Below are 26,279 nucleotides of genomic sequence, written 5' to 3'. Positions count from 1 at the left end.
AAAGCTGCAGGGGGACAGGCCAGTTCTGTGCACCCTTCAGCCGATGTGGTGAGTAGGTGAGAGCGTGACGGAGGCATCTGGTCAATGGCAACACCGTCCCTTAACCGCTGTGGCCTGAGGGAGGCCACATTTCTGTGTGACGGACACATAGCTTCAGCGAGCGTGGTGCCGGCCGTCTGTTCTGGGACACACCAGCCATGTCGTGCTCTGATTTCTTCCTCTGATGTGGTGACTGCCTCCAAGTCACTCAGAGTGTCTGGGCCAGGGGTCTGTCAGTAGGTGACAGTGGTCTGCGCAGGGCCAGGCTGGTCGCAGCACTTGTTTGGGGTGGTGTGTGTATATTTTTCAAGACACGCTTCCTCTGCATTAAAATAGCCTAATTAATTTTAATATCCGCCTGACTGTGCGTCTAAATCAGCTGGAGGCTGGCTCCCAGGAGGGCCGTGCTAACAGGCTGCATGTGGGCTTGCGGGCTGCCTCTCACAGGGGCTGGGGGCTTGGTCTCAGTCCTCTGCACCCAGAGAGCCGGCGGGGGCGGCGGGTCACTCCGGCGACCTCTAGACTGCTTCACGCACCGATGACATTGCAATCCCTCCTCATGCTAGTCCTCCCATGTGATTGTCAGCTGCCCCATCAGCATTTATTATGCAAAACGGAATCTTCTGGAAGCGTGAAGAATGAAGTAATTTTGCATGCAGACAGAGCTCTCGGGAGTGTACTGATTACGTACATGTTCATATATTCACTTATGATGAGTGACAGTGTGAGATTTGGGGGTCAGATCGGTCAATCCGTGGGAGACACTGATGAAAATGACGAACTAGATGCCAGAATGCATCCCAGTGCGTCTTGGGATGGCGTGTGTGTGATGTCAGCATCCTGCCCGCTGTACTAACGGCCGAGTGTGGCTGGGAGTCGTGAGCAGGGACTTTCACGGTAACTCTTGCTTGTTTAGTGACAACGGCATAATGACCTTTTAAACTTTGTGACTGTTGGAGCCCCTGGGCTTCCTCACACAAGTCTAGTCGGGGGCTTACGATTCCTCCCCGTGTGGGTGGCTGCTCGAGCCTCTGTCCTTGGGCCCCCATCCCTTGGTAAGAGGCCGTGCAGGAGGGGCTGAGCACGGGTGGAGGGTCCTGGAAAGGTGCGTTTCCTCCCGGGCCCTGGGCTCAGAAGGGGCCCCAGAGTGGTTCCGGAGCCTTGGGACGCAGTGGGAGGGGGACGTCCATTGCAGTCTCAGCCGGGGAGCCCTCGGGGCCCATGGCTGCCCAACAACACAACTGAAGTTGGTGTAGTTCAGGCACAGTTTGTCTGGACTCTGTGAGGAACCCAGGGCCCCACCTGTGTAAGACAAGCACCAGGCTGGGTGGGGCTGAGCCAGGGCCGTGTCCCCGCACATGCCGTGCGGTGGTGGGAAATGGGCCGGTGACTCAGGCATATTCCCCACCTCAGGGGGCAACCGCCTAAGCACGTACAGGTTTTGCAGATCAAATCCAACCTTTTGCAGATCAAATTTTTCCACAAAAATGTTTTCTTAATCTTTGTAATAAAAATATATCCAATGTTAAGTTGTTAAAATTAAACATTTTATTACATGTATTTAATAATAAACATAAAATACTTATTTAACATTAGAAATACTGATTTACTTGTAGCTTCATTTATAACAGTTCTGTCACTGCTCGTGGTAATTTGGTATACAGATTCATAAAATATAGTCTGTAGGAGTAACAGTTCCAAAAGAGTGATTAATGGCATCTCCTAACTGTTCATGGTTTGATGGATCAACCGAAGTATTTCGTGTGCAGAACTTAATTTTTGAAAAATGAAGGCGCGATGGAAAGTGTGACCGTGCCAATGGTTGGAGGACGAAATGTTTCGCTAATTGCAGCAATAAACATTCAGGGAATGGTTGGCGTGAAGTGTGGCACACACTACGGTTACTTCAAATATGTTTTGCAAATTTCTTCAGAGATTATTGCAGAAATTGGATGAAGATAATCTGGAGGACGTGTGGTTTGTTTTGGACAACGTCAGCCTCCACAGAACCCAGGAAGTGCGTGACCTTGTTGGTCAGACAAGACACACTTTACTATTTCTACCACCATATGCTCCAATCATGAACCCCACTGAAGAAACGTTCTCAAAAAGTAAGTTCTGTGCAAGAAAGATTTTGGCTGATCCATCAAACCACGAACAGTTAGTAGATGTTCTTAATCATTCCGTTTCAATCATTACTCCCACAGATTGTCATAATTATTTTATGAATCTGTATATGAAATTACCACGAGCAGTGGCAGGAGAACCGTTATAAATGAAGCTATAAGTGACTAAGTATTTCTGATGTTAAATAAGTATTTTGTTTTTATTATTGAACACATGCAATGTTTAATTTTAACAATAACATAACATTGGATTTATTTATTTATTTTTTTAAAAGATTTTATTGGGGAATTGGAACAGGACTTGATTGGGGAGCAGTGTGTACTTCCAGGACTTTTTTCCAAGTCAAGTTGTTGTCCTTTCAATCTTAGTTGTGGAGGGCACAGCTCAGCTCCAGGTCCAGTTGCCGCTTCTAGTTTCAGGGGGCACAACCCACCATCCCTTGCAAGACTCTAGGAGTTGAACTGGCAACCTTGTGGTTGAGAGCCCACTGGCCCATGTGGGAATCGAACCGGCAGCCTTCGGAGTTAGGAGCATGGAGCTCCAACCGCCTGAGCCACCGGGCCGGCCCTGGATTTATTTTTATTACAGACTAAGAACACACTTTTGTGGAAAAACTTTGATCTCCAAAAGGGCGAATTTGATCTGCAAAAGAGTTTGATTTGCAAAGAGGTGAATTTTGAAGTGCAAAACCTGTAGCAGCATCAGTTGTACGTAGTGTCACTGTCCTCACCTGACTTGCTAAAACCTAATTCCTTATGACACCCAGTTCTGATGAGACTGCCGGCTCTGCGCCCCCTGCCAGCAGCCAGCCCTGGGGGAGTCATGGCCTTGGCAGTGAGGGGACTGGCTCTGTCTGCGTCTGTGCACATGGCACAGTGAGTGGAAGTGCGCCTGTGTGTCCACGTGTTCAGAGTGGGTTGTTACTCTCTTCCCAGCACAGCACGGCCCTGGGGACCGGCCCCCGCCCTGTGGGTTCAGCACCGACCATCCGCCCTCACTGACCCCAGCCTCGGCCCATCTTCTGTGGGGTTCTTTTTGAAGATTTTATTGGGGAAAGGGGACGGGACTTTATTGGGGAACAGTGGTATTTCCAGGACTTTTTCCAAGTCAAGTTGTTGTCCTTTCAATCTTAGTTGTGGAGGACGCAGCTCGCTGGTTCATGTGGGAATCGAACCGGCAGCCCCGTTGTTCAGAGCTCACACTCTAACCAACTGAGCCACCCGTCCGCTCCCCCACCTTTCTTTAGAGCTGGGCCGTGTGCTACAAAGTGTTTACAGCACACTTTGTCTGGCATCCCCATGTTTTCATGGGAGGGGACCCTGCCTGCTGCCGTACGCAAATCCCGATGTGTATTTGTCACGAGAAGCGTCACCTGTCAGGGGCAGGGCTCCAGAGAGAAGCAAATCAGGTAGGAGAGACTAAGGGGGCTGAGCCCCCAGACGGAACCCAGGTCAGGCGGCGGGTTTCCTAAGGAACAAACACCAAGCCCGCAGGTCAGTGGGTGCTGTTCGGGAATTATCTACTTTTGTGAGAGCGACTCCCCTGACCTCCCCCACTGCTGAAACAGCTCGTCCAGGATGAGTGGTCACCACACTACACCTCAGTCCCTTTGGTCAGGGTTTGAAATGTCCCCGGTGTGGAGGCCAGTTCTGAGGCTCGCTGGGACAGCCCGTTTCTCATGAGGAGGTGGTGCCCTCGTCTACGCCTGAGGGTTGGGGACAGGGACACCCGGGCAGGCAGACACTGGCAGTGCTTGCGCGCTCTCAGCAACGTCAATGTCCACGCTTTCAGGAGACGAACGGATGGGAGGAAAAACTGCTCTCTCACCCCAAATAAAGACCATGCAGATGTGAAATGGGAAATTTAATCTGGCACAATTAAATATATTTACGTATTTCACTTGGCAGGATTGCTTCTGAAACATAAGAAATTAGAAGTGACAGTAGTGTAGCTTCTTATATTCAGATAAATTAATTTCTATCCATTATTTAGATTACAGACGAAGAGAAACAACTTTGGCAAAAATTATAGCGATTAAAGCAGACATACAAGATAATACCGTTACAGACATGAAAGTGTTTGGCATCCTTCCCCCATTCAGCTACTTCCCCTCTCCTAGTGGTTTTGGGATGTGACGTTTTATTTAAGGTGGAAAGAATGGTGTAATACGGCCTGTCCCTCTGCGCCCAACCCTGAAACGAAACCTGCATCACAGAGCTGCCGTCTTCGATGTGATCGTTCTGCGTGTAATGAAATGACTCCTGTGTGTCGGGGGCGTGGAGTACACCTGACGCTCGGTGTCACTTTGGCACAGTCCAAACCACCACTAGCTGTTGTGTCTATGTGACGTCAGACAAGTGGCCCGCCTGTGACCAGACGCCTGACTCCCTGGGAGGAGGCCCCGGCTGGCTCTGCGTTCCCACTTTCTTCCTCGCCTTCTCTGGATGCCAGCAGGGCCCAGGACGTCCCCGAGAGGGAACACGGGTGAACGATGGGACCATGTCCATGCCTGCGTTTGTTCTCCCTGATTTTGGTTCTACTGCAGGAAAGCGTTCATCTGGTTTTGCAAAGTGTGAGTCAGTTTCTACCGTCACAAAACTGTCTTGAGGGTGGGGCTCACCTAAAACCCTGTCAAAGTGACGTCACCTGGGGCGGCTGGCCTCGGAAGCAGGCACGCGGGTGGGACAGCTCTTGCTGTCCCGGGAGACCCCTGACCATCGGGGGGGCTGTCACCAGCGCTTTGGGCACAGGAACAGAACGGAAATGCTGTGATGATATTCTCAGGATTGCCCCAGTCACAAAATGACAGCAGTTCTGTCCCTCTAACTCCCAGACAAGCTAGTGAGCTGTCCCAGCCAGGAACCGTCTTAAAGACAAATGGCAGGTGTGCTCTGTCCACTGGTGGCGCTCGGCCAGCCTCCCCAGCCCCGCCCGCCCCGCTGACCGACCCACCTGCAGGAGCTCACGGATTACAAGCTGAGGCATGAAATGGGCCAGTATTAACACGACACTATTTGCAGTGGAGAACGAACATGTGGGCTTTAAGGAAAAGTACATTTTTTTCAAGAAAGGGAAAATAGGGGAACTGGTTGCCCCCGGAATTGGATGTCCCCACAAACCTCTCTCATTATAATTTGGTTAAACAAAAATACACAGTTTAACTGCAAAGCTGTAGTGGCTACAGGATTTGAAGGACGCGTCACTAGGCAGTCACACGAGAAGACACATGATGCCGTGTCGCTGTCGCCGGCAGCATCTGCAGGCCGGTGCCTCACTGGGGGAGGGCCTGGAGGATGGCGTTCACCTCCTCGGCCACTGCTGTCAGCGCAAACTCGAACTGCTCCTAGAGGACAAGAAAGGGAGGCCATGAGTGACAGCTTCCTTTGTATCCCGGCCCTGAGTTTCGAAAAAGACCAGTGGCCGATGTCTGTGGGAGGACAGAGCACTGGCACCCCCAGAACGTGCCCCCGGGGAAGCAGCTGGTAGGACGCATGTGGGGACGGCTGGGGAGGCACCCGTGCCAGGCCTGCCTCCCCGATGCCACGACAGTGAGGGCTTGCACAGCTCCCGCCACCCAGCAGTCACGGTGACGACCACGCGGGCCTTTCCCCTCCTCAGAAGAGGCAGGTGACCACCGCCGTGGACACCAGTTGAGTCTGCAGCCCAGGCCCGCTTTGCTGCACATGGCAGACGCCTCCTTCCCCATGGCGCGTCCTGACCTCAGCCGCGTGTGTGCCAGCGTGCGCCCACTACACGAGTGCATACGGGGCGGGATGCAGCACGCTTCCTGTCAGGTGGGACTGACGTCAGGACTGTCTCTTCCTCTAAAGGACCAGGGCTCAGCACACAAAGGACAAAGCCTGTCTCTCTCGTGGGTGGAATGGCCACTGTCCCTGCACGCGTCAGCTGCACACAACAGCCTATAAACTGCGTCAGGACCTCTGACGTAGGTTACCAGGCACGTCTGCATGTCCAGCGAAGTCACAGCAAAGAACCGATCTGGCACTGTCACCTCGTTCCGAGTGTTTGATCAAGGAAAGCCCTATCGACGGCTTAAGGACTTGACAAACCAGGTAAAACATGCGGCAGCTGCAAACCCCAAAACAACTAATTTCCACTTTAAATGCCCAGCACATAACATACAAAATACCTTGAATTAAAGCGACAGAAAATCAACGCAATGTACTGCTCACTTTAGGACAGAACACAGCTGCCCCTTAGCACCCCCCTGACGCCACAGAACACGTTGCTGGGGTCACAGCCACCTGAGGAAACATTAGAAACTACCCTTGGAGCTGTTACTGGGCAGATTGGAGAGCACGCCCGACGCAGAGCAGGGTGAGTGTGGGGCACGTCCACGGTGCCGTCTCCCCCAGGTCACGCGGAGGGGCTGTCGCCAGGATGGCCCACAAACATCGCAGATGCTGGAAACCACCTCCTGTCGCCGTTTGCTTGTGTCACTGGGGGATCCAGGCTCACGGCATGATGGGCCACTGCTTCGCAGAGTTGTGACTGGCAGTGGGCATGCTGAGGTGTCCTGATGACTTGAAAATGCCCAAGAACAAAGGGGGGCTGCGTGGGACCCCACTGCCCATGCCACGTGCGTGTTTATGTCTCTGACACACTGGACTCCGATCCTCAGCTCCAAAGGGAAAACTGACAGCGTGAGCAGGTACTGAGGGGGCGAGGCCTCCACACGGGACCGGTGGTTTCACAGAAGGAGCTGGTGGGACAGCCATACCCTCGCCACAACGTTAGGTGACAGGGGCAGGACACAGGCTCGCACCCGGCTTCATCACCATCATCGGGACGCTCTGTTCACAGGACAGGACAGTGGTGGGAGCGTGGGACATGGGACAGCAGGTGGCCCTTAAGTTGCTCCAGTATTGACCATGTGGCCCCAGGCAGACAGGTAAGCTGTGATGGCAGGGGCTTCAGTGCCTGGGCTCTGCCAGCCTGGGGAGGCGGCCCTGACAGCGCTGGCTGGAGGGACGGGGGTGTCCTGTGATGACGGACCTTTGCGGGAGAGACACGTGCTCCTCAGGCGTCCACGATGTGCTGCGGGCTTGTCAGTCGCCTGGCTCCTCCACCGCGTGTCGGCTGGGGCAGCTCCTCACCGCGTCACAGGCAGAGACCACGAGCAGACACATTGCAGTGGTGGCACCTTACCCAATACGGCTGGATCAGACCCCCAGGAATCGGGACGGAATCTGGTGTCCCAGCCGGGAGGTTCCCAGCATCTGAAGTCCTTTGTTTCAGGAAATCATTAAAGTAACAGCTACAGTGGAGCGACGTGGCTGGGGCAGAGGTGGCTTTCACTGCTGCTCACAGTGAAGGGACAGCTGGCGCCGCGAGGAGCTGCCCGTCCAGGGGCAGCGAGCCGACATGCTGGGCCACCTCGCAGCGGTCTGGTCCGTCCACTGGGGCGGACCTTCCACGGGCACGGGCCCTGTGGCACCTGGCCTGGGCCAGCGTCCCGTCCTCTCCCGATGGCTCCCACCACAACAAAGCACAAATAGGTGGGACCAGGGTCAAGTTTCTGCCCAGGAAACTGCTCACTTCCCAGGAAAAGAACCCACCAGTGGCAGCTCTGGCGGACACAAGGTGACCCGAGCGCCCAGCTGTCCTCAGAGGGGACATACAATGTCCACACCCAGCTGCACCCACCACAGAACGTCAGGTGTGCCTTAGCGTGACACCGTCCACAAAACCACACCAGAAGGCCAGTCTCTACATACACCCTGGGGCCTGAACATCCCACTAGAGCTGTGACCACTGCGTGACTGGCGTGGGGGAAACACGGGTGCAATGTGACCGGTCCTTACTGAGGTAGCGCACAGCATCGGGCTCGTTCCTGCCCTGGTCCCTGCCCTGTGACCACGTGAGGTGTAACTTGGGAAGCTGGAGCTTCCCAAGTGTACTTGGAAATTATTTCTGCAAGTTTTTTGCACATTAAAATAATTTCAAAATAAAATTTCATAATTTTAAATTAAATTTTTTTAAAGAAACATACCATGTGTCTTGATTTACAAAGTACTTCCACACTAGTCACATAAGAATCCTGTGACGCTCCTGCATGTCAGGGGCCGGAACACAGCTGAGAGGCCGAGGGGCCAGCACATGGCTACCAGCTGCATGTGTCACCCCTCTCGTCCCAGATGTCAGGGTCAAGGTCAAGGAAAGAGCCTCAGGCAAACGTCACTGCTGAAATGGCGACGCTGGAGCGCAGTTCTCGTCTCTGCCGCGAGTTGTGATCCCGTAAGAGAGGGTTAAGTTCCTTTTGCCCCAGTGCCAGGGTTGAACCAGCCAAACGGCCCCATAACGGCAGTTTGACAGGATCTTCCTGGTTGCGATGGGCTTTGCTCAGCCTCACCCGCTCTGACTTCCTCATTCTCCGCATAGTGGGGGCTCCCGGCACCGCTCTCCCCTCAAGCTGCTGCAATACCGCCTGTAACTCTCCTTGTGCCAGAGACAGAAACAGAGGACCAAGGAACCACTCACACTTTATGAGGGGGTGGGGGCGACGCAGTAAGACCCCGAGAGCTGGATGGCTTGCCTGTGGCCCCAGGATTGTCACCACCGGACACCAAGCACGAACCACGGACGTTTGGGTAGCTTGATGTCACGGGGGCACTTTTTACAACGAAGTCCTCACACACACAGAGGTAATTCTGCAGGATGTTAGGTGCTGTGGACACCACGCCGCTCCGTGTCAGGGCCACACCGAGGAAGAAGACTGTCTGCCCTCCGACTGGCAGCGACAGACGTGTGCGCTTCCGTGGTTGGACACACACAGTTCTGGAAGGTTGGGCCCTTCCAGTCCCCTCATTCTAGCTCTCGCCCCCCGAGCCCACTGGCGGTCCTGCCTTCACTCCGCTGCACTGCACCTGGCCGGTTCAGTAAGTATGTATGTGAGTTGTTCAGGGGAGCTCAGCGCCCCCACATACCCCGGGGACATTCCAGTGACCGTGTCCCAATGACCACACAGCAGAGCTGTGCCTGTGGGAGCCTGAAATATGGGGGCCGCACAGAAGCTCAGTGAGTCCAGAACCTTCCCCTGCAAGGGAGCTGGGGTCACTGCTGACCTCTTTCTATAAATGCAGTGCCCCCGCCCCCCAAATCTGGGGAACGGAAGGTCCCGACCACATGAGACCTGGCTGCATCTTTCTGTTGAAATGTTGGGGTGCAGCAGCCACCAGTCACCCTCCTGGGAAGGGGCCCGGCTGGGGTAGGTCAGGTTGGAAGCCGCCGGCCGTGCCTCCTCCCCCGTCCCCTTGCGGACACCACATGGCGATGCCGGCTGTACCTTTGTCTGGACCATGCCCGGCCGCTGGTCCCGCAGATGCTCCAGGGTGGCAGCGATGTCAATCTCCTTAGCACCTGCAACAAACCAAACGGGCTGAGTTCAGACACTGCTGGGGCCCCGGCTCAGAGGCCTCGGCAGTGCTTTCCGTGCCCTCCGCGGGCTCGGCAGGCAGCTGCAAGCTCTCGGGGAAACTAAGACGACAGCTTTCGCTTCCACCAGGTCAAGAGGCTGGGAAAAGAAACTGTCCCCAGGGGCCCACGCAGATGCTGATCAACAGCAACCCTGTCAGCAGACACGTAAGCTTCCTTCGTGTTTGAGGCATTTTCAAGGCTTTTAAATCACAGAAAGTAGCACATCACCTTTCATTTCAATAGCAGAGAAGTGTTTATTCAGAGAGATGAAAAGTCAGACTTAGTCACATACACCTCAGCACTGGCTTTTAACATAGAGTTTAAAACCAAGTGTTCCAAGTGTGAAGAAAAGACAGGAGCCTGGGCCCCTTGCTGGCCAGCACTTTCGCTGAGAAACCCCTCCCCTGGGCAGCGTCTGTCTCACGTCGGGGGTTCGGCTTCCGTAGAAACATTAGTGCTTGAGTTTGAAGTTTTAACCTCGTCCTTAACTCAGCCCATCCTCTGATTTCCCCTTTGGCTACGTCCTCTTAGACTGAGAGCAGGACGGCCCCAGGCTGCAAGCTCCCTCAGGTCAGAGGGGCCTGTCTGCCACCATGGCAAGCGACACCGTGTGGGGCTGGGACCCCTCACCAGGCCCCGGCAGGTGCCGCCACTTCCCGTACAGCCTCACGGCGTCACGAGAACACGACGGGGCAGACCCTGTCACCACCCCTGCTGTGAGGACATTAAAGCTCACCTGGGTGGGATGGCGTGTCTCTGGTCACACGAGCAGGTAGCTGTGCCCACTGGGTCCCGGACCACGCCAGGCAGAGGGGCCAGTCCCAACAGACGTGGGGGACAGTCCCTGACGGGCTGCCCACTCACTCCCCTTAGACGCAGAACCAGGAGGATGAACTTGAGAACTTCTAAAGCGACCGGAATCTTTAAAGCCCTGTGGCCTACTTGGGGTAAATGCCCATCCCACTGTCCGAGCGGCCGGCAGTGAGAAAGAAAGGTGGGTGCGGATGGAAGGCTGGCAGGAAGTGCATTTGAACGGATGTTGTGCTCGCATGGGGGCAAGCGCACCAGGGGCAGGGCCTGAGCTGCACCCGCTCCTGCCCGGCGTCTCCGGGTCCCCATCCGCAAGTGCAGAGGATGGAGCGAGGCCGCAGGGCAGCACTCGGGGAGGGCCTGGCTGCCCTTGCAGATGAACACCATGGGGATGGGACCCCATGCATCCCCCCAGCTCTCAAACCTCGGCCTCTTGGAACAGCCGGATGTCCCCGGGGGAGCTCAGCATTCGGAGGCCAGTGGGCCAAGCCACTCCTGCAAGAGACGGTGTCAGGGTGCTGGGTTTCCTGCTGGGTTCTCTGCAGGTGTGAAAAGCTTCTGGATGTCAACCAGGCCACAACGAACACCATCTTGTTTTAAAGGGCGACTTTAAAACAGGCTGACAGACGGGTGAGCTCGTCCTGTCACCAAACGGGGGAACTGGGGAGACAGGAGCCACCGGGGCTGTCAGCAGGTGCCGTGAGACCTTGGCGTGGGATCCTACCTCCTCAGCTTCCTGGATGAACAGCGGTGCTGGGCCCACGGTTCTAGGAACAATTGTGCACAGAAACTGGTTTCTTCAAGAAGTTTGTCATAAGAAAGTCAAATCCTACGTGGAGAGTGAGGGAGGGAGGGAGACAGCTGTTTGTTTCCTCCTGGGTGAATCTCTGCCCCTCAGCCAGTGCTATCGCAGGTCCCAGCCACCATGTGCAGCAGCCGTCCTTTACCTGCTGGAAAGGCGGCTGCTCCCGGACACACGCCTGAATTCTGAGTGTGAAAAATGCCACAAGTGACACAGACCAGACGACCTCACAGTGCGTGTTGGGTGAAAGCCTCACGCTGGAAACAGCAGGGACAGTGCGTGTCGGATGCTCCGGGGATGCGGCCTCCTACTCCCAGGTGGGCTCTTCCGGGACAAGAGCCGGAGCTGCCGTGCTCTCCGCGGCCTCCGGCAGGGCGTGGGGTCAGGAGGCTTGGTGAGGGGTGAACAGTCTGAACCGTACGTGGAGCGTCCCCGTCCTGCCAAGCGGACACACTGAGAGCTTCCTGTGGGACTAAAAAAGAACGCTCTCTGTAGGTTGCTTAGGGCACTTTCTGTGTGTCCCTGAAACTGGTTTTCAAACCTCTACCAGCAGCTGCCTGGCTCCGCAGGGCTGGTCTGTGGGCCGGAACCATCACTGACGCCCGCCTGTCCGTCGCTGCAAACCATCTTCCAGGTGTTGGCTGGGCCCCGTGACGCCCTTGGAGATGTGACTGCCACAACCAGGACAGCAGCCTCCGTCTGCGGCAGTTCACCGGGGTTGAAGGTGGGCTGCCTGAGCCACGCATGACGCTTTGATAGACTCTCTTTTCTACTTTATTGCAGTGACACCCGTTAGACGACTGCTTGAGAGGGAACGTGGGAAGAAGGCAGGACGGAGCGTAATGAGGTCTCCCCAGACGAGGCGCTGAGAATATCAAAGCGCATTGGGAGCTGGCTCAGACGTGCACTCATCCCGGAACTGGAACCGAGCAGGGCAGCAAATCCAATGAGTGCTCAGAACTGCAATTAGCTATGGCACGGCTTCGTTAAGTAAAACCAGCTGTGACGTGGATGGCTGCCTCCTCGCACGTCAGGATCAGTAACAACTGTGTGAAGCGTGCAGACGGAGGAGCTTCAGGGGCTCCACCATGGTCCTGTACAAAAGATGGGAGTCACAGGGAGGCCGTCCTGGTTGGGACCCCAAGTGTCACCGTGACGGGGTGCGTGTGACACTAAGCCTGTGCTGACGGCACAGTTCCTCGGGGGGCGGGCGGTGCCCCTGGTCGTGTTATCAAGGTTTACTGAAGGTAACGGGGTTTACTGAAACCCTCCAGTCCCCAGGAGGTTCCCTCTAGTGCACTGAAAACGGAATTCTCTCTCAAAGCCCCGTCCTGCTGGCAGCCACGTTAGGCTCCGGAGAACAGACCGGTTGGGTGCACGCTCAAGCTGAAAAGCATGTCCACAGTCGAATAAGTACATCATATACAGAGAAACGCCTCCTAGAAGGCAAGGCACGAGCCGCAACCCCGGCCATGGGCCTAGGGCAGACTGTGAGTCCGTGCAGAAGCTTCTGGTATTTTCCATGTGAGAAGCATCACGAGTACTCAAACACTAGGGAAATGTGAGGCGCTGAGCCAAGCTGCCCTGCGGTCAGGTCTAAGTTGGGGCCTCCACGAAGGACAACAAGGGGGGACCCAACCCTGCGCAGGGGGCCTCCCTTCCCCGACATGCAGTGGACCCACGTGTCACACTCCTAGACACGGGCCCGGCCCCCAGGGCCTTGTCCAGTCACTGCCCAGTGAGCAGTAATTACTCTCACTGTTCCTTCCTCATTCACGCAGGGGCCAGTGGGTTCCAAGTTTACACATGGGCCCAACATGTTTTTAAGACAACAGACGTTTTTAGCTCAAGATACAAAGTATTAACCATTAAACAAAAAACATGGATAGAACATTAGTATTAAAGTATTCAAACGACATTTACAGTGAAAGAATCCCGTCTCCTGGGGCTGGTCCTTCCCGCGTGCTCAGCCCCGCTCACGACGGCGACTCCATAAACCAAGCCCCTGCTCCCAGCTTTTGGCCAGAAGGCTTTGCAAGTGGCAGGCTTCCCGCACAGTCTTTTCTCTGCGGTGTAAAAAAGACAGTATGTGCTCTATGTGGGAGAAACGCCCCCTGTTGCGTGCAATCCACCCTCTGGAAGAACGGAGGCGGTGTTTGCTCCCGGCTACCACGGGGTGGAACGACGGAACACAGGTCAGGATAATGAATCCGAGGGCACGTGTGGGATTGTCCATGACCCCGGAGGGAGCCTGGGCCCCTGACGCGCGGCCAGTGGGACTGTACCTTTTCATTCACTGAAGTTGCCACGAGGGACTCGTTGAACAGTGCAGCCCTGGGGGGTGCTGGGTTTAGAAAGTTCAAGGGGCCGTAAAACATTACTGGACAAAGGTGTTTCGATGGCATTACGCACAGTGGATGATGGTCGTGCTTCACAAACAGAGTGAGGGGCAGCCCCACTCAGCCAGGCCGGCTACCCTCCCTGCTGTGTAAGCCCTCGGTGCCCCACGCGACTCTCACATCTGCTACTTCGACCTGCTGGTAAGAGTTAACGTCTCTTGTAAGAAAACAGGCAAATCTTCATGACTCAGGTTTAGCAACATTTCTTGGATATGACAGTAAAAGTACAGGCAGAAAAAGGAAAAATTGATAAACTGGGCATCATGAAAATTAAATTGTGCACCAAGGCAGAAAACTACTAGGGCAAGAGTGTGAAAATGCTCCTACCAAATGGCAGGCACTGCCTGCAAAGCGCATGTCGGATAAGGGCTTCACTTCAGGACATATAAGGACTCCTACAAGCCAACAAGAACAGCCTGATTAAAAAGTGAGCCAACAAATTGAATAGACAATTCTCTCAAGAATATATCCAAATGGCCAAAAAACACATGAAAAAACATCTCCAGTCCTTAGGAAAATGCAAATCAAAACCACAATGAGACACCACCTCACACCTGTTAGGACGGCTGCTTTCAAAAAAACCCCAAATAGCCCAGAAAATGACAAGTGCTGGGGGGCGTGGAGACACCAGACCCCTGTGCACCACCGGTGGGCGTGTAAAGTGGTGCAGCCAGGAGGTGACGGTGTGGCGGGCCCTCAGAAAGTCCAGCGTGGAGTCAGCGGCTGGCCCAGCAGTTCTGCATGTGGGTCTGTGCCCAGGAAATGCATTTATGCAGCAGTCTCTCTCCCCGTGGCTGACAGGGGCGGCCAGCAGGTGGCTGCCCGCAGGGGCTGGGTTAGCACACTGTGGCGTGGCCAGGACGCAGCCTCGCTCAGCCTGAACAAGGACGACACTCGGACACCTGCGTGGGTGGACCCGGAGGACCCTGCTCAGGGAAGTGAGCCAGTCACAAGGGACAAGTGCTGTGTGACCACTCGTACGAGGGAGTCGCATTGTCTGTCACAGAGACAGGAAGTGGACAGGATTCCATGCATCCTCACCCAGGAGCTGCTCCCTGACACACCAGGTGACAGGAAAACGGGGCACAGATAAGGCTGCTGAGACAGCAGTGGGGAGCTGGACAGATGGCCGCATGCACCGCACATCAGTCACCACGCGGCTGGGTCACTCAGGAACCCATGCCCAGCCACCTGCCCACAGCGGATGGCTCAGGGCACACAGTGACACCCCAGTCCTGGGCCCCCTCCAACAAAAGAAACCATCCCCCAAACACACTGGGGCCTTGAATACCAACAGCAGCCGGGGGCCAGGGGTCTGGCCACGCGGGCTGCAATGCCAACTCAGGGTGACCCACAAACAGCGTCTTTGGGAAGCTCCCCGCTCAGTCCTTTAAAAAACGGCGATGAAACAGAAAAAGCAACACCCTGGGTAAAGAAAAGCCACTGACAATCATTTAAAAAGCACAACCTTGGAAAAGATCTTGGCTGCAAAACACTGATCGTTACATTTGAGCTAAGTCCTTCCCTGACAGAAGGTCATGCTAGCCAAACACTAATCCTGACGCAAATATTAACTATGAGTTAGAAACACATTTGCAGTGAAGAAAAAGGAGCCACAGACTTTCACAGGTTGGAACCGCGTCTCCTGCCACAAAGGGCCTCTCGGCTCTCCAGCTGCATCACTGCCAGCACAGGGCGGGGACTTAACCACTCCGGCCGGCCCCTCACAGGCCCTAATCCCCGAGGGCCTGTGTGACCGAGGGGGCTGTGGCCGCAGCTGCAAATGTGCCTGGGGTCTGGTGGGAGCTGGCGCCTGCAGGGCTGCCCAGGCGCAGCAAGGCTCTGCAGAGGCTTTGGTCCCGTGCAATTCACTTTTTTTAAGAGAAGGAAATGGGAAGAAAGGTTTGGTATCCAGGCTTGGAGCCTTTGATCATCTGAAAACACGGGGTCTGCAGCAGGCCTCCGGCTTCTCAGGCCAGACAAAGGCGGCCAGGCGAGCCTGCGCCAGAACAAAACCCCGGGCAGGCGGCCACTCAGTGTGGTGGCCTGGGAAAGGCACCTTGCTGGCTAGGAGGGGACACCCTGCACTTTGATCTCAGCCGACACCAAGCCCGGCCCCAGATCAGTGCCCCCTTTCGCTTCCCAGCAGGGGGGAGCAGGTCAAGAACAGGAGGAGGGGTGACCATCTCAGGAAAGGCCTGGGGCTGCCCTCTTGGGCCCCCTCCACACGGCTGGGCTGGGCCGGCATGCTTGGACACTGGCCCACTCGTCCTGTGGATTCTGATTGCACGGTGCCCCAGGGCTGCTGGGGGACAATCGTCAGCCCCACCCTGGGGGACCTTCTCCATGATGGCTTCTCTGTGAAGTGGACCTGAGCCACTTAAAGTCCAGGTTGCACCCTGGGTGGATGCCAGGCAGACCCCACAAACATGGAGAGAACGTCGCAGCCTTCTCCTTCCTTCAGACCAGCCAGGTTCCCAGAAACCACCAGTGCCCAGGGCCTTACAAACACAAGATGGTCTGGATCCTCCGGAAGTGCTTGGTGTAACGGAAGGGAGACGTTACATGCTTGGCGGACAGAGAAGGGAAGGCGGGTGACAAGGGAAGAAACACAAATTCCATCGCGAGCTCCGAGCTCCCAGTAACTGCAAGTTTGCCAATGACAAGGCGTATTTGAGGAGACGCAGTGGCATTACAGGACAGGGAACAAATGACGTCCAACCTGAAAAGGTTCCGATTAAGTCACGGCCTAAAACCAGGAAGTGCTGCTGAAAGCAGTACCACAGCGTTCGCACTCGTCCGGCTGTAGGCTCACCAGCAGCACTCAGCTAACTCAGGGGCCTGAAGGCACTTCTGATGGTGACAAACCAATGTCATGCACTCCCAGCGGACACCCAGCCAGGCAGGCTGGTAACCGCTTGTAGGGCGTTCGGTCGTTTATCCAAGCTGTCTCGTCTTTACGTTTCAAACAATGGGCTCAAGACATGATCTATTTTTCTTTTTAACAACAAGAAAATGGAGTTAGGAAAATACCTGTGTTAAGAGTCGCTGGCATTTATGCGAAAATGTATAGAAACAATCCTGTAATCACTACCAACTCCCACTGCCAGGCAAAGGATGAAGACGGGACTCTCTGGAAGGTGGAAGCGTCTGCAGAACGAACGTGTGTGCGTGTGTGTGCGTGTACGTGCATGTGTTGCTATAGAACGGCTCACTCATGGGTAAAGGGCCCATGAACTGTCACCCGTCTCATTGTTTCTTTCCCAAGTTGCACGGGACACTGACAGGTGTCACAGGAAGATGGGGTCTTTCAGGTAAGTTGGGGACACAGAATCTAGACGCATTTCCCCACTGCAGGGCCCCTCATGGGGTGATGCAAGAGGCGTGTCCACTGGCAGCCTTCCCAGGGTGGCCATGGAGCGCCTGGTCTCTGAGGAGCCCAGGCCTGGAGACCACGCCGCGAGAGACGCCCGAGGAGCCCTCACATAGACAGAGGAGGGGCCTGCAAAGCTTCGTGTGGGACGAGGTGTTTAAATGCTACCAGAGGTCTTGGCGCCTCTAGAGTGTGTCTGTAAACAGTTTATCATGGGAAGGCTCATGCAAATTCCTTCCAGGATGTTCTGAACACCCCCCACTTAGGCAGGCGAGGGCGCCTGACGTGCGTCCAGGGTTAGCAAGACTGCATTCAGCATCTACCGTGTGCCAAGCCCAGTGTCCACACCACCGGACGCTGTAACAAAGGCAGCACCTCAGGAATCACCGTGCTGGCTGCAAACAGCTTTCACATGACGCGGAAAACCACCAGCTCATTCTCCGAGGCCTCTGAGAGCATGACACCAGGTTGCCATAGCAACGCCCTCCCGCTCTGAGCCGCAGCAAAGCGGCCCCCCCGAGTCTCACCTTTGGCTATCTTGTTGAGAACCATGTCGATCAGGATGTAGGTGCCGCTCCTGCCTGCGCCGTCGCTGTCAACAGAAGGAGAGAGATGAAAATGCCGCCGTCACGGTAACCCCACACCAGCAAAGCCAACGACAGCTCAGTTCCTTCTGTGTTTGAGTGGGGCTCGTGAGGGGGAGCAGGGCTGCGACTGTGAGAGAAGGGGAAAACGTGGGTGAGGAAGAGTCGGGGGGACGCAGGGGAGGAGGGAGAATGAAGACCCGGGTGGCTGTCAGAGTCCATGCCCTGGAATTCAGTGTCTGCACCGAGCTGCGTGAGGCCCACGTAGCCTCGCACAGGGGACGCAGGGCGCTGGGCGTCCGAGCAGGCGGGTGGCCCCACCACAGACAGCCCGTCCCTGCTCTCAGCAGCATGGGGTACACGTCACTCGGTCCTTAGCGTCTCTTTAATCTCCTCACCCCCGGCTACCACTGGAATATTTACCATCTGGATGGAGTTGTAAAAAGGTTCTGAATTGTGCCTCAACAATAGCAAATGAAAGACAATGATTCCTTTTCTGGGGAAAGTAGCCTCAGCCCATCCTTTCTCTATAAGCACGTGTGACCATCTCGTCCCACACAGCTGTGTCCCTGAGAGGTGGCTGTTCTCCCCACGAGCAGCTTCGAACAGACGCTTTACATTTATACTCCTAGCAAATCCAATTGTGACTAAGAAAAAAAGAAATGTTTGCATTTCCAGACTTGAGGAATTGTGTGACTAAACGACAAATCCCATGCTTTCAGTCTCTGGTTGCAATGGTGGCCGGTAACCCCGAGAAACCACTGCTGAGACTGCAGGGTCGGTCTTTCTGGAGTCAAGGATCATTGCGTTCGGCTCTAACGTGTTTTCTCAAACAAAGGGTTGAAGAGAGCTGCATTGGAAAGGCCAATACTCATACGTTCTACTTTCGTACACGTCACCTTCACTGTGTGGAGACGCAGCAGAGCTGGCCCTGCATCTAACCCTGTGTGACCAGGGACCACAGGTGCCTTTCCTGTCGCTGGGCTGTCCCTCTTCTCTCCTGTGCATTCAGTTCTCTTCCCACAACCATTTCGAGATCGACTATAAAATCTTCCATCTCGTTGCAGCTCGTCTGGGTGCATTTGTGCGTAAAAGTTATTCTACTCGACTTTTTGAAGGAACCAAACCTTCTATTCTCTTCCTCTTCTCATAGGGTGACACGGAAACACACAGACACACACCCATACACACAGAGACACAGAGATATACACACAGACACACACCTAGACACAGACAGGCACATACACACAGAGAGACATAGACACAGACTCACACACAGACACATGTATGCATGCAACACACACACACTCTCACTTCTTGATTGAACCTGACAAGCGTGGTGTTTGATCGTTGGAGCTGTGTCTCTCCGTTATCCCAGACAGAAAGGAACATTCTACAAGGTGGTTCTAGACAATGGAGTGTGGTTCTTTAGCAGAAACAGTTGATGTAAAGCCAGGAGAAGACGGAGTGAGTTTTTTGTGAGTGGCTCTGCTCTGGCTGGTGTGGGCGTGACCTAACTGAGGGGATGAGCCCTGAATTTTCACCCAAAGGCCCAGACTCACATCGTAAACTGGAGGTGGCCCCACCTTGTGTAATCACAGCTTTTGTCTCTGTTCAAAATGTCCCCAAGTGTTTCACCATCTGCGCGTGTTTCCAAACCTCAGCTGCATGAATTGGTGGCTGAGACAGAGACACAGACCAAAAATGTTGTCTCAAAGTTTTTGTGCAGTGGCACCATGTAAGGTGGCAGACACGAGCATTTGGAAACGGATCGTAGCGCCCTGCATAGTGGCTTCCGGGAAGGACACACAGAATGTGCAGGTTGGACCAGCACACTGACATAAACACACGACTTCATTTAGCTCAAGGGCATAGAAAATTCAGCTTATAGCTTTGGTTTCCACTGGAAGTACTGGTTAGGTATAGTTATTAAGCCACTAGAAAGTTCAACTTCTGGATTTAATTGTAGTTTGTTTTTTGAGGTACAAATACTTCTTAATCCATGTTAAAAGTTGTACTTGCCTGCAATGAACAATTATTGGACAAGAACGGCCCCTGTAGCACTTGTTTACTTTTCTGAAATAAAAAGAGATACAGAAATTACGGTTATGTATTACATCTTCTCTGCTATGTTATCCAAAATCACCAATAAGCCAAAGCATGTAAATCATGTCTTGAACATCAACTTGCAACAGCCTGTTTTGACAAAGAAAATAAAAATGACACACATTTTCAGAGATTTATTTTTTTTTTCAATGCAAGTTATTAAACAGAGCTTTCCAAACAATTCTTACACGTTTTCCCTTTGCAGGTATGAGTGTTGGGTCAGAGGGACCCTCAGCCTGTCCCCTGCTCCCTTCTCTGTCTCTTGTTCCTACAGTTAATTTCACCTTTTTTGTTGTTGTTGTGATATGAGTGTCTGGATTCTTCAGTGAAATGTTTGAATTTCGCAGTGTGTGCTCAAAATTTCGTATGGTCTAACTGTCGTCTTGGAATGTAATATTATTATATTGTTTCTAAACAGCATCTTCAAGATGCTTTTGACCCATCTGTTTTGTAAAGTGTCTAAATTATGGACAAACCTCAGACAAGTCTTTCCACCTTATAAATTTGAGTATGTTTAAAAACAACTTCATTGTGCAGATTTTAGATCAAAATTCAAGAAAATTAACAAGAAGCATAGATTAAGAGTTTGTAACCAAGCCCTAAATCCAAACACAGGCTGATGTGAAACCCACTGTAGAATGAAGTCAGTGAAACAAGTATATGTGTTCACAAAGTACATCGAAATTCTCAGTAAAATGTTTCTGAATAAAGAAAATCAAAGACAGAATCTTGGTTTATTGGAAGGAAAAATATATGAGGCGGGTGTGTTCTAAAATGAGCTGTGAACTTGTACAACAGAAGCCATGAGGTGCAAGTTAAAGGGATGACGGTGCAGAGAAATCTGTTTCCTTGTACCAGAAATGGGGAAATGTCACATTTCTTTGCACAGGCTGCCTGCTCAGCACGAAAATAGTTGCAAGTGAAAATTCAGTCAATGGCTGCTTTGCTCCCAGCCCTGTGAGCCGGGAGGCCCGGGGCTGGGCGCTGACTCAGTTCATGGCGTAAGTTCAGTCAGCGTCGTGCAGCCGAGCCTCAGTATCACTGTGTTGTCACACTTCCTCTGTGGGGTGAACAGAACGAGGCACTGCTGAGGTGAGGCCTACAGCGCCCTGACCAGCGTGAGGGGTGCAGGAGCCCAGGCAAGACGCAGCCCTCAGACGGGCCACGCTCCCAGCCCGCTCAGGGCAGCACAGGACCTGGCTGCTGTCCTCCGAAAACACGCAGCATTGAAAGACACCCCCCCAAAAAGGTGTCTCTAAAATGAAAATACCCCACAAAATAGTCATGGGGATGTGAAATGAGGAATGTAGTCAATAATGTAAGGACTACGTAGGGTGTCAATGGGTCACTTCCCAGGGGGTCACTTCATAAATTACATAAATGCCTAACCACTGCACTGTGCACCTGAAACTAATATAAAATAAAAAAATAAATTACATGTATGTAAATTTGTTCAAAATCATTAAAAAATGAGAAGACCCAGAAACATGGGTCAAATAAGCTGCCCAGTGTCCCCATGGCCACGTCACCATTTCAGCTGGAGCCTTTTCTTGCTTTTTGTGTACACTGCAATGCTAAGTTTGGGGGGAAAGGCGGAGAAAGTCAAAGTGAACTCATTAAAATCAATGGTACACGTGAGCCACAATGCCTCCAAAGTTCTTGGCTCTTTGAGAGTAAAGCAGATACGAAAGCAGATCCACTCATTTTCCCCCAAACCTCCTAAGACTCAGGCTGTAAAGGCAATGTGAGCTTTGACGCTGACGAAATAGGCACCAGACCTCAAGGACGTACCTTGAGTGTGGGCACGTGAAACCCAGCAGCTCAAACAAGGCCATGTGTATGTGTGTACGTGCATGTTTGTGCGTGTACGTGCACGTGTATGCACACGTGTGTATGTGCATAAGTGTACTGTATGCATGTATGTGTATGTGCATTGTGGGCATGCACGGTGCTCACGTGCAGAATCGAGCAAGCTGACCTGCCCAACCAGAGCTAGGGTGGCACTGTTTTTACAGCCTTTCAGTTTCTAACAAGATTTTACTGGGAGTTTCTCAGTCTGAGGCTTTTAAACGTGGGCCAGCTCAGCTCTGCCCCTCCAACACCCCGCTACAGTCCACACCTGGCTGTCCCGCCTGTTCGTAAAGACTCAACTCAGCTTCTGCACGTTCAGTCACTGGCCAGGTGCCAGCATAAAAAAAGAACATTAAAAATAAACACGACCACAGGCCTGGCTTTCGGCTGCACTGGCTTTAGAAAACACGACTGTAGGAGCCGGTGAGCAGCCAGGAGAGACCGTTACAGCTGCTGAGCTGTTTCGCAAAGCGCAGTAAGAACAGGCCCCTGGCTACGTGGGCAGCTCGCTTCTCCACCCCTGCAGCTCCCGTGTTCGTGTGTCCATAGATTTCAGTTCTGTTTTCTGCAGCGTGTTCTGACTAGCTGCCTGGCAGCTGCTAGGAAGGCTTTGCTGTGATTTTAATATCCACGCCAGCCCACCCCGCGCTGACCCTATTTACAAACAGCCCCGAGACGCGCAGTGTCAATGCAGGGTGCTGCTGTGGTTTAGCATTTATTTACAGAGAATCATGTGCGTGTGTTATTACAGCGTGAAACACCAAAGCAGGAAGGCAGAAGCACCATAGTCCACAAAAGCGTTCATCTGGTCGACCCAAGATAGAGAAGCACGTTATTCACAGACGGCGATACACAGCTCCTTGTTTGACCACTATCAGAGCAAATCATCAGGAAGCAAAAGGTCGCAAACATTAAGAAAAGCGGATGTTATGTATACGTCCACAGGAGGAATCCACTGAGAAAGAACGATTAGTAATACAAACCAACCCGTGGGTCACTGAGTGAGAGCGACCGCCATGCAGCCACCAGCAAGCAAAGGTCAGAGGCTGTTAGAGGCTCAGAAAAGGGGCTTCCCACACTGTCCCTGCAGTACAGTCACAGTTTCCAACGATCACTTTTGTGACTATGCAACTGGGCTCATATTACTAGCTGCAACGTCACAAAAATGACACTGGCCACCGCTAATTAGCTGGCAAAGTAAGGGTTTGCCCATGTTTACAGTGAGCAGGAGCATGGATGTCATTGCCACAGCAAGAGTGAGCATCAGAGACAGACAGAGAGAGAATTCTTCTAAAGCGGAGCCCTCACGTGGTGCTAATTATCTCCTAGCTGAGCAGCTTCTCTTTACAGTGTAAATGCGTTCCCTCTGGGCTCCAGACATTCCTAGTTACGCTCTGGCTGCCTGCCCCAGCGAGGGTGAAGGCTGAGCTACGGCCAAGGCCCACGGAAGGAGGACGAGGCCTCGGCTGCACTGGAGCGACCGGTGTCTCCAGAACCACTGTCACCTCCCCAGTTGCTGAAACTGGGCTGCCATCGTACTATTTTACACAGAAAACCACAAAGCAGCAATCCGTGTCTCAGCGTGATGCCCTCTGAGAATGTGACCATTCACACCGATTGTCCAGCCAGTAGTGAGAGGCCACCTGGCCTAAACCGCTGGGTAGTGACAAACGAGGCCGGCCAGATAAGCTTTCGATTCTAATGAGACTTTAAAGCTGTGTCTGGGGCTTCGTGTTGCTTTTAACTGAACAGAAACCTTTTCGAGTCCTATCTGCTAAGACTCTAGACAAAGGGGATTTGCAGAATCTGATCGTTCTCCAGGAAGAATTGTAAGCATGGGTCGGTTATGGAGCGTAAATTCCATGCATGGATGCGATGGAGAAACAGGCCCACGAGCACAGACGGACAAACACGCCGGATGACCGTAAAGACGGGGTTAGGGTAGCGCCGTCTTTGTAGCCACACCCATCTTGCCAGGAATGGCTCATTTTTGAAGACTATCGCAGGAAATGTGCCCCAGGTAAGACTTTTAGATAGCATGTCTTTAGAAATAAATTTCTATTAAGAAAATATAGGTGATGTCCAGGAAACGAGGATGGATTGGGAAGGAAGACTGTGCGGCCACTGTTGGGGGGTGTGTTTGGGATTCGATGCGTCCTCTGCCTCTTTAGGAGAGGAGGTGGGTGTGGACATGGTCACGGAGTGTGTCTGTGGATGTGACACCAAATGTGTGTCTCCCCTCTTTCACATGCTACTGGGACCAAAGAACTACGCCAATAAGTGGACTGAAAGGCAAAAGAAACAGTTTCATAATAACCTATGAATCTGTAACACTCAAATCAAGGAATCCAGAGATAAGCCTGAATCCCATCTTTATGACGACACCTGCCTTTCAACCTCCCTCAGTGACATGGCCGTGGCCTCCAGGGTGGAAACCTGTTCAGACACGAATGCCTTTATGATCGTAATGTGATTAAACAGCACCTGTCCTCATTCCCTACTTCCTGTTTTGAACAGTTACCTGTTTTCCTTACTAGGTTGGTGTCCACTCAGTTAGGTGTAAGAGGGTCTGTGAGACTTAGCACTGGGTTGTGGGTACTTTTCTCGGTGGTTGTTTATTCACTCACCACCATTCAACAGCCAGGGGTAGCCAACGGCTGTCCCAGCGGGAGGTACAATCAGACCCCTGTGTCAAGTGTTGCTTTTTTTTTTTGTACTGTCAATATCTTCCTGCAAGATGGAGTCTAGCATTCATTTCAACAATTCAATAAATACACTTTGAAACAAGACGACCCACCGGGTGACTAGCTGACTACAGCATGAACAAAAGACTGGATGTTTTAAAACTGTCAGCTTCAAAATTGCACTAAAAATACAGACAGTCATGTGCTACCTACACCCAGGCTTCCGGCCGAGACTGTGGGTTTTAGAATCAGGGCCTACACCTGTGACGTCTCAGCGTCGTTTCTGAGCAGATGAGCATCCAAACTGAAAGTCTGGGTTTCATTCACCAACACCTTTGGGGCTCTTCCTCTCTTGGAGAATCTTATCAAAAGCACGATCATACTCCACAATTCTAAGGTGCCTGTTCTTCGCTTACATTCTAATGCCTCTAAAACTTGAAATCGTCTTGCAGTGAGTATGTAAATGACGTGTAGCTAACACACCTCCCCTCCCCCTCCCTGTGTAACGTAACTGCCTTGAGAACATGTACATATAAACAGATGGCCCCTCTCCCAGCGGCTCTGCTCCCTGCTGCTGGTCCACATGCTAACCGCGACGGCCTGTGAGCGGCTTTGTCGTACCTGCGGAAATCCAGAAGTGACCTCGCGGAAGAAGGCACGCCCTGGTCATACCAGCTCAGGAAGTGGAACTGGGTCACCGTGCGCGTCTCATTGGTTTGCAGGTTCTTCAGGTAAAAGCTCCTCACGAGGAAATCGTCACACCAGATGTGCTCGGAGACCAGGTTGACCTGGCAGGAGGAGAGGGGACAGGGGACAGGCCAGGCGTCGTGGGGCGGCCACTTGGAGGACAGGACGGTCGAGACCACACATCTCATAGCGCAGATGGGCTGACCGCTGGCTTCAAGGGCCCCTCCTGCCTTCTCAGTTTTAATACATTTATACAAAGGGCAACTTTATGGGTTTTTCTTTAATGTCACATAGGGACTTAATAGTCAAATAATCAGAAAAATGTGTTATAATCCAAAACCACTTCAGTTTTTGCCTTTTGTATTTCTAAGTCACATAAACCTCCAAGAAAAATCACAAGAGAAAAACGATACTCCTGCACAGAAACACCAGTGGGGTTCTACCTGGACGAAGAAACTGGATCCAGAGTGTCGCTTGGCCCTGAGTGTGGTGCTTCTCGGGGGTCAGCCCATTTGCATGACCCAAGAGCCACAACTACGATTCAGGACTGACCCTCAAGCTTCTAACATGGTCCCTGCTGTGGACGTGGGCATCTGACCACTTTCACACAGAGCAGAGCCAACATACGCATCTGGGCTTGCTTAACTGCCCGATTTTGATGTGGGTGGAAAATCCAGCAAGAGAAATACACTTTGCCAGCACGTTCCCCAAATAAAAAGGTTGCCATAAGCCCATGAGCAGAGCGGGAGGAGACCACAGATGGCAGGTTCTTTCTAAAGCCCGACCTACCAGGAGGCCTCTTCCCAGGACGTGGCTCAACAGAACACCCTGTGAGGTCATCTGTTTGGTCCTTTCTGTCTGCGTTTGGATTCATAAACCTTCAGAAATGAGGACCATGCGGTTCACGCCGCAGTCACAGTGAGCCAGCTGTTCGGAGGGCCTGGCGGCCCTGACCACGGGCCCTGGGGATGCCTGCGGGCCAGCCTCCCCGGCTCCCGGTGGGGACCTGGCCGCATGGGGCGGCTACAGGGGGGCAGGGGCCCAGGGCAGGCGCCTTGGTGAAGTACCTCGTAGACGTGGTAAAGGTTGGAGCCTTCGTCTGGCCAGTAGTGGTAGCACTGCCTCACGCCGTTCTCCGACAGGGGGGTCAGCATGACGATGACCACGCAGCCACTCTCCCACACCATCTGCACACAGAGAGCGGCCATGGCGTGACTGGTAGTGACCACCCCCATTCACACACCCGCAGGACATTTACCCCATTTTCCTTACGTAGTTCTGCTCTGCAGCGGCACTCACAGCTCTGCGTACACTGGCCCCATATTTTGCACGTTCCATGAAATATTTTACAAAATCAAGCTAATTCATTCCACGCCTTTT

General features: G+C 53.1%; 1 protein-coding gene across 2 annotated transcripts in view; it reads right to left on the bottom strand.

Annotated features, from left to right (window-relative positions):
• Nucleotides 1-4,014: 4,014 nt before the first annotated feature.
• PTPRN2 (protein tyrosine phosphatase receptor type N2) overlaps nucleotides 4,015-26,279 on the bottom strand; it is a 419,388-nt gene continuing 397,123 nt past the window's right edge. For both annotated transcript variants that reach the window (XM_074315027.1, XM_074315029.1), the window contains 6 exons: nucleotides 25,967-26,086; nucleotides 24,834-25,000; nucleotides 19,594-19,647; nucleotides 17,515-17,579; nucleotides 9,473-9,546; nucleotides 4,015-5,509 (listed from right to left, as the gene is read on the bottom strand). In XM_074315027.1, the coding sequence (XP_074171128.1) occupies nucleotides 5,438-5,509; nucleotides 9,473-9,546; nucleotides 17,515-17,579; nucleotides 19,594-19,647; nucleotides 24,834-25,000; nucleotides 25,967-26,086 (552 nt within the window). In that variant the 3' untranslated portion in view covers nucleotides 4,015-5,437. The remainder of the gene's footprint in view (nucleotides 5,510-9,472; nucleotides 9,547-17,514; nucleotides 17,580-19,593; nucleotides 19,648-24,833; nucleotides 25,001-25,966; nucleotides 26,087-26,279) is intronic.

Source organism: Rhinolophus sinicus, linkage group LG11 (assembly GCF_036562045.2).
Source record: "Rhinolophus sinicus isolate RSC01 linkage group LG11, ASM3656204v1, whole genome shotgun sequence".
In the NCBI taxonomy this organism is placed as follows: domain Eukaryota; kingdom Metazoa; phylum Chordata; class Mammalia; order Chiroptera; family Rhinolophidae; genus Rhinolophus; species Rhinolophus sinicus.
This window is presented reverse-complemented; position numbering and strand designations above follow the sequence as displayed.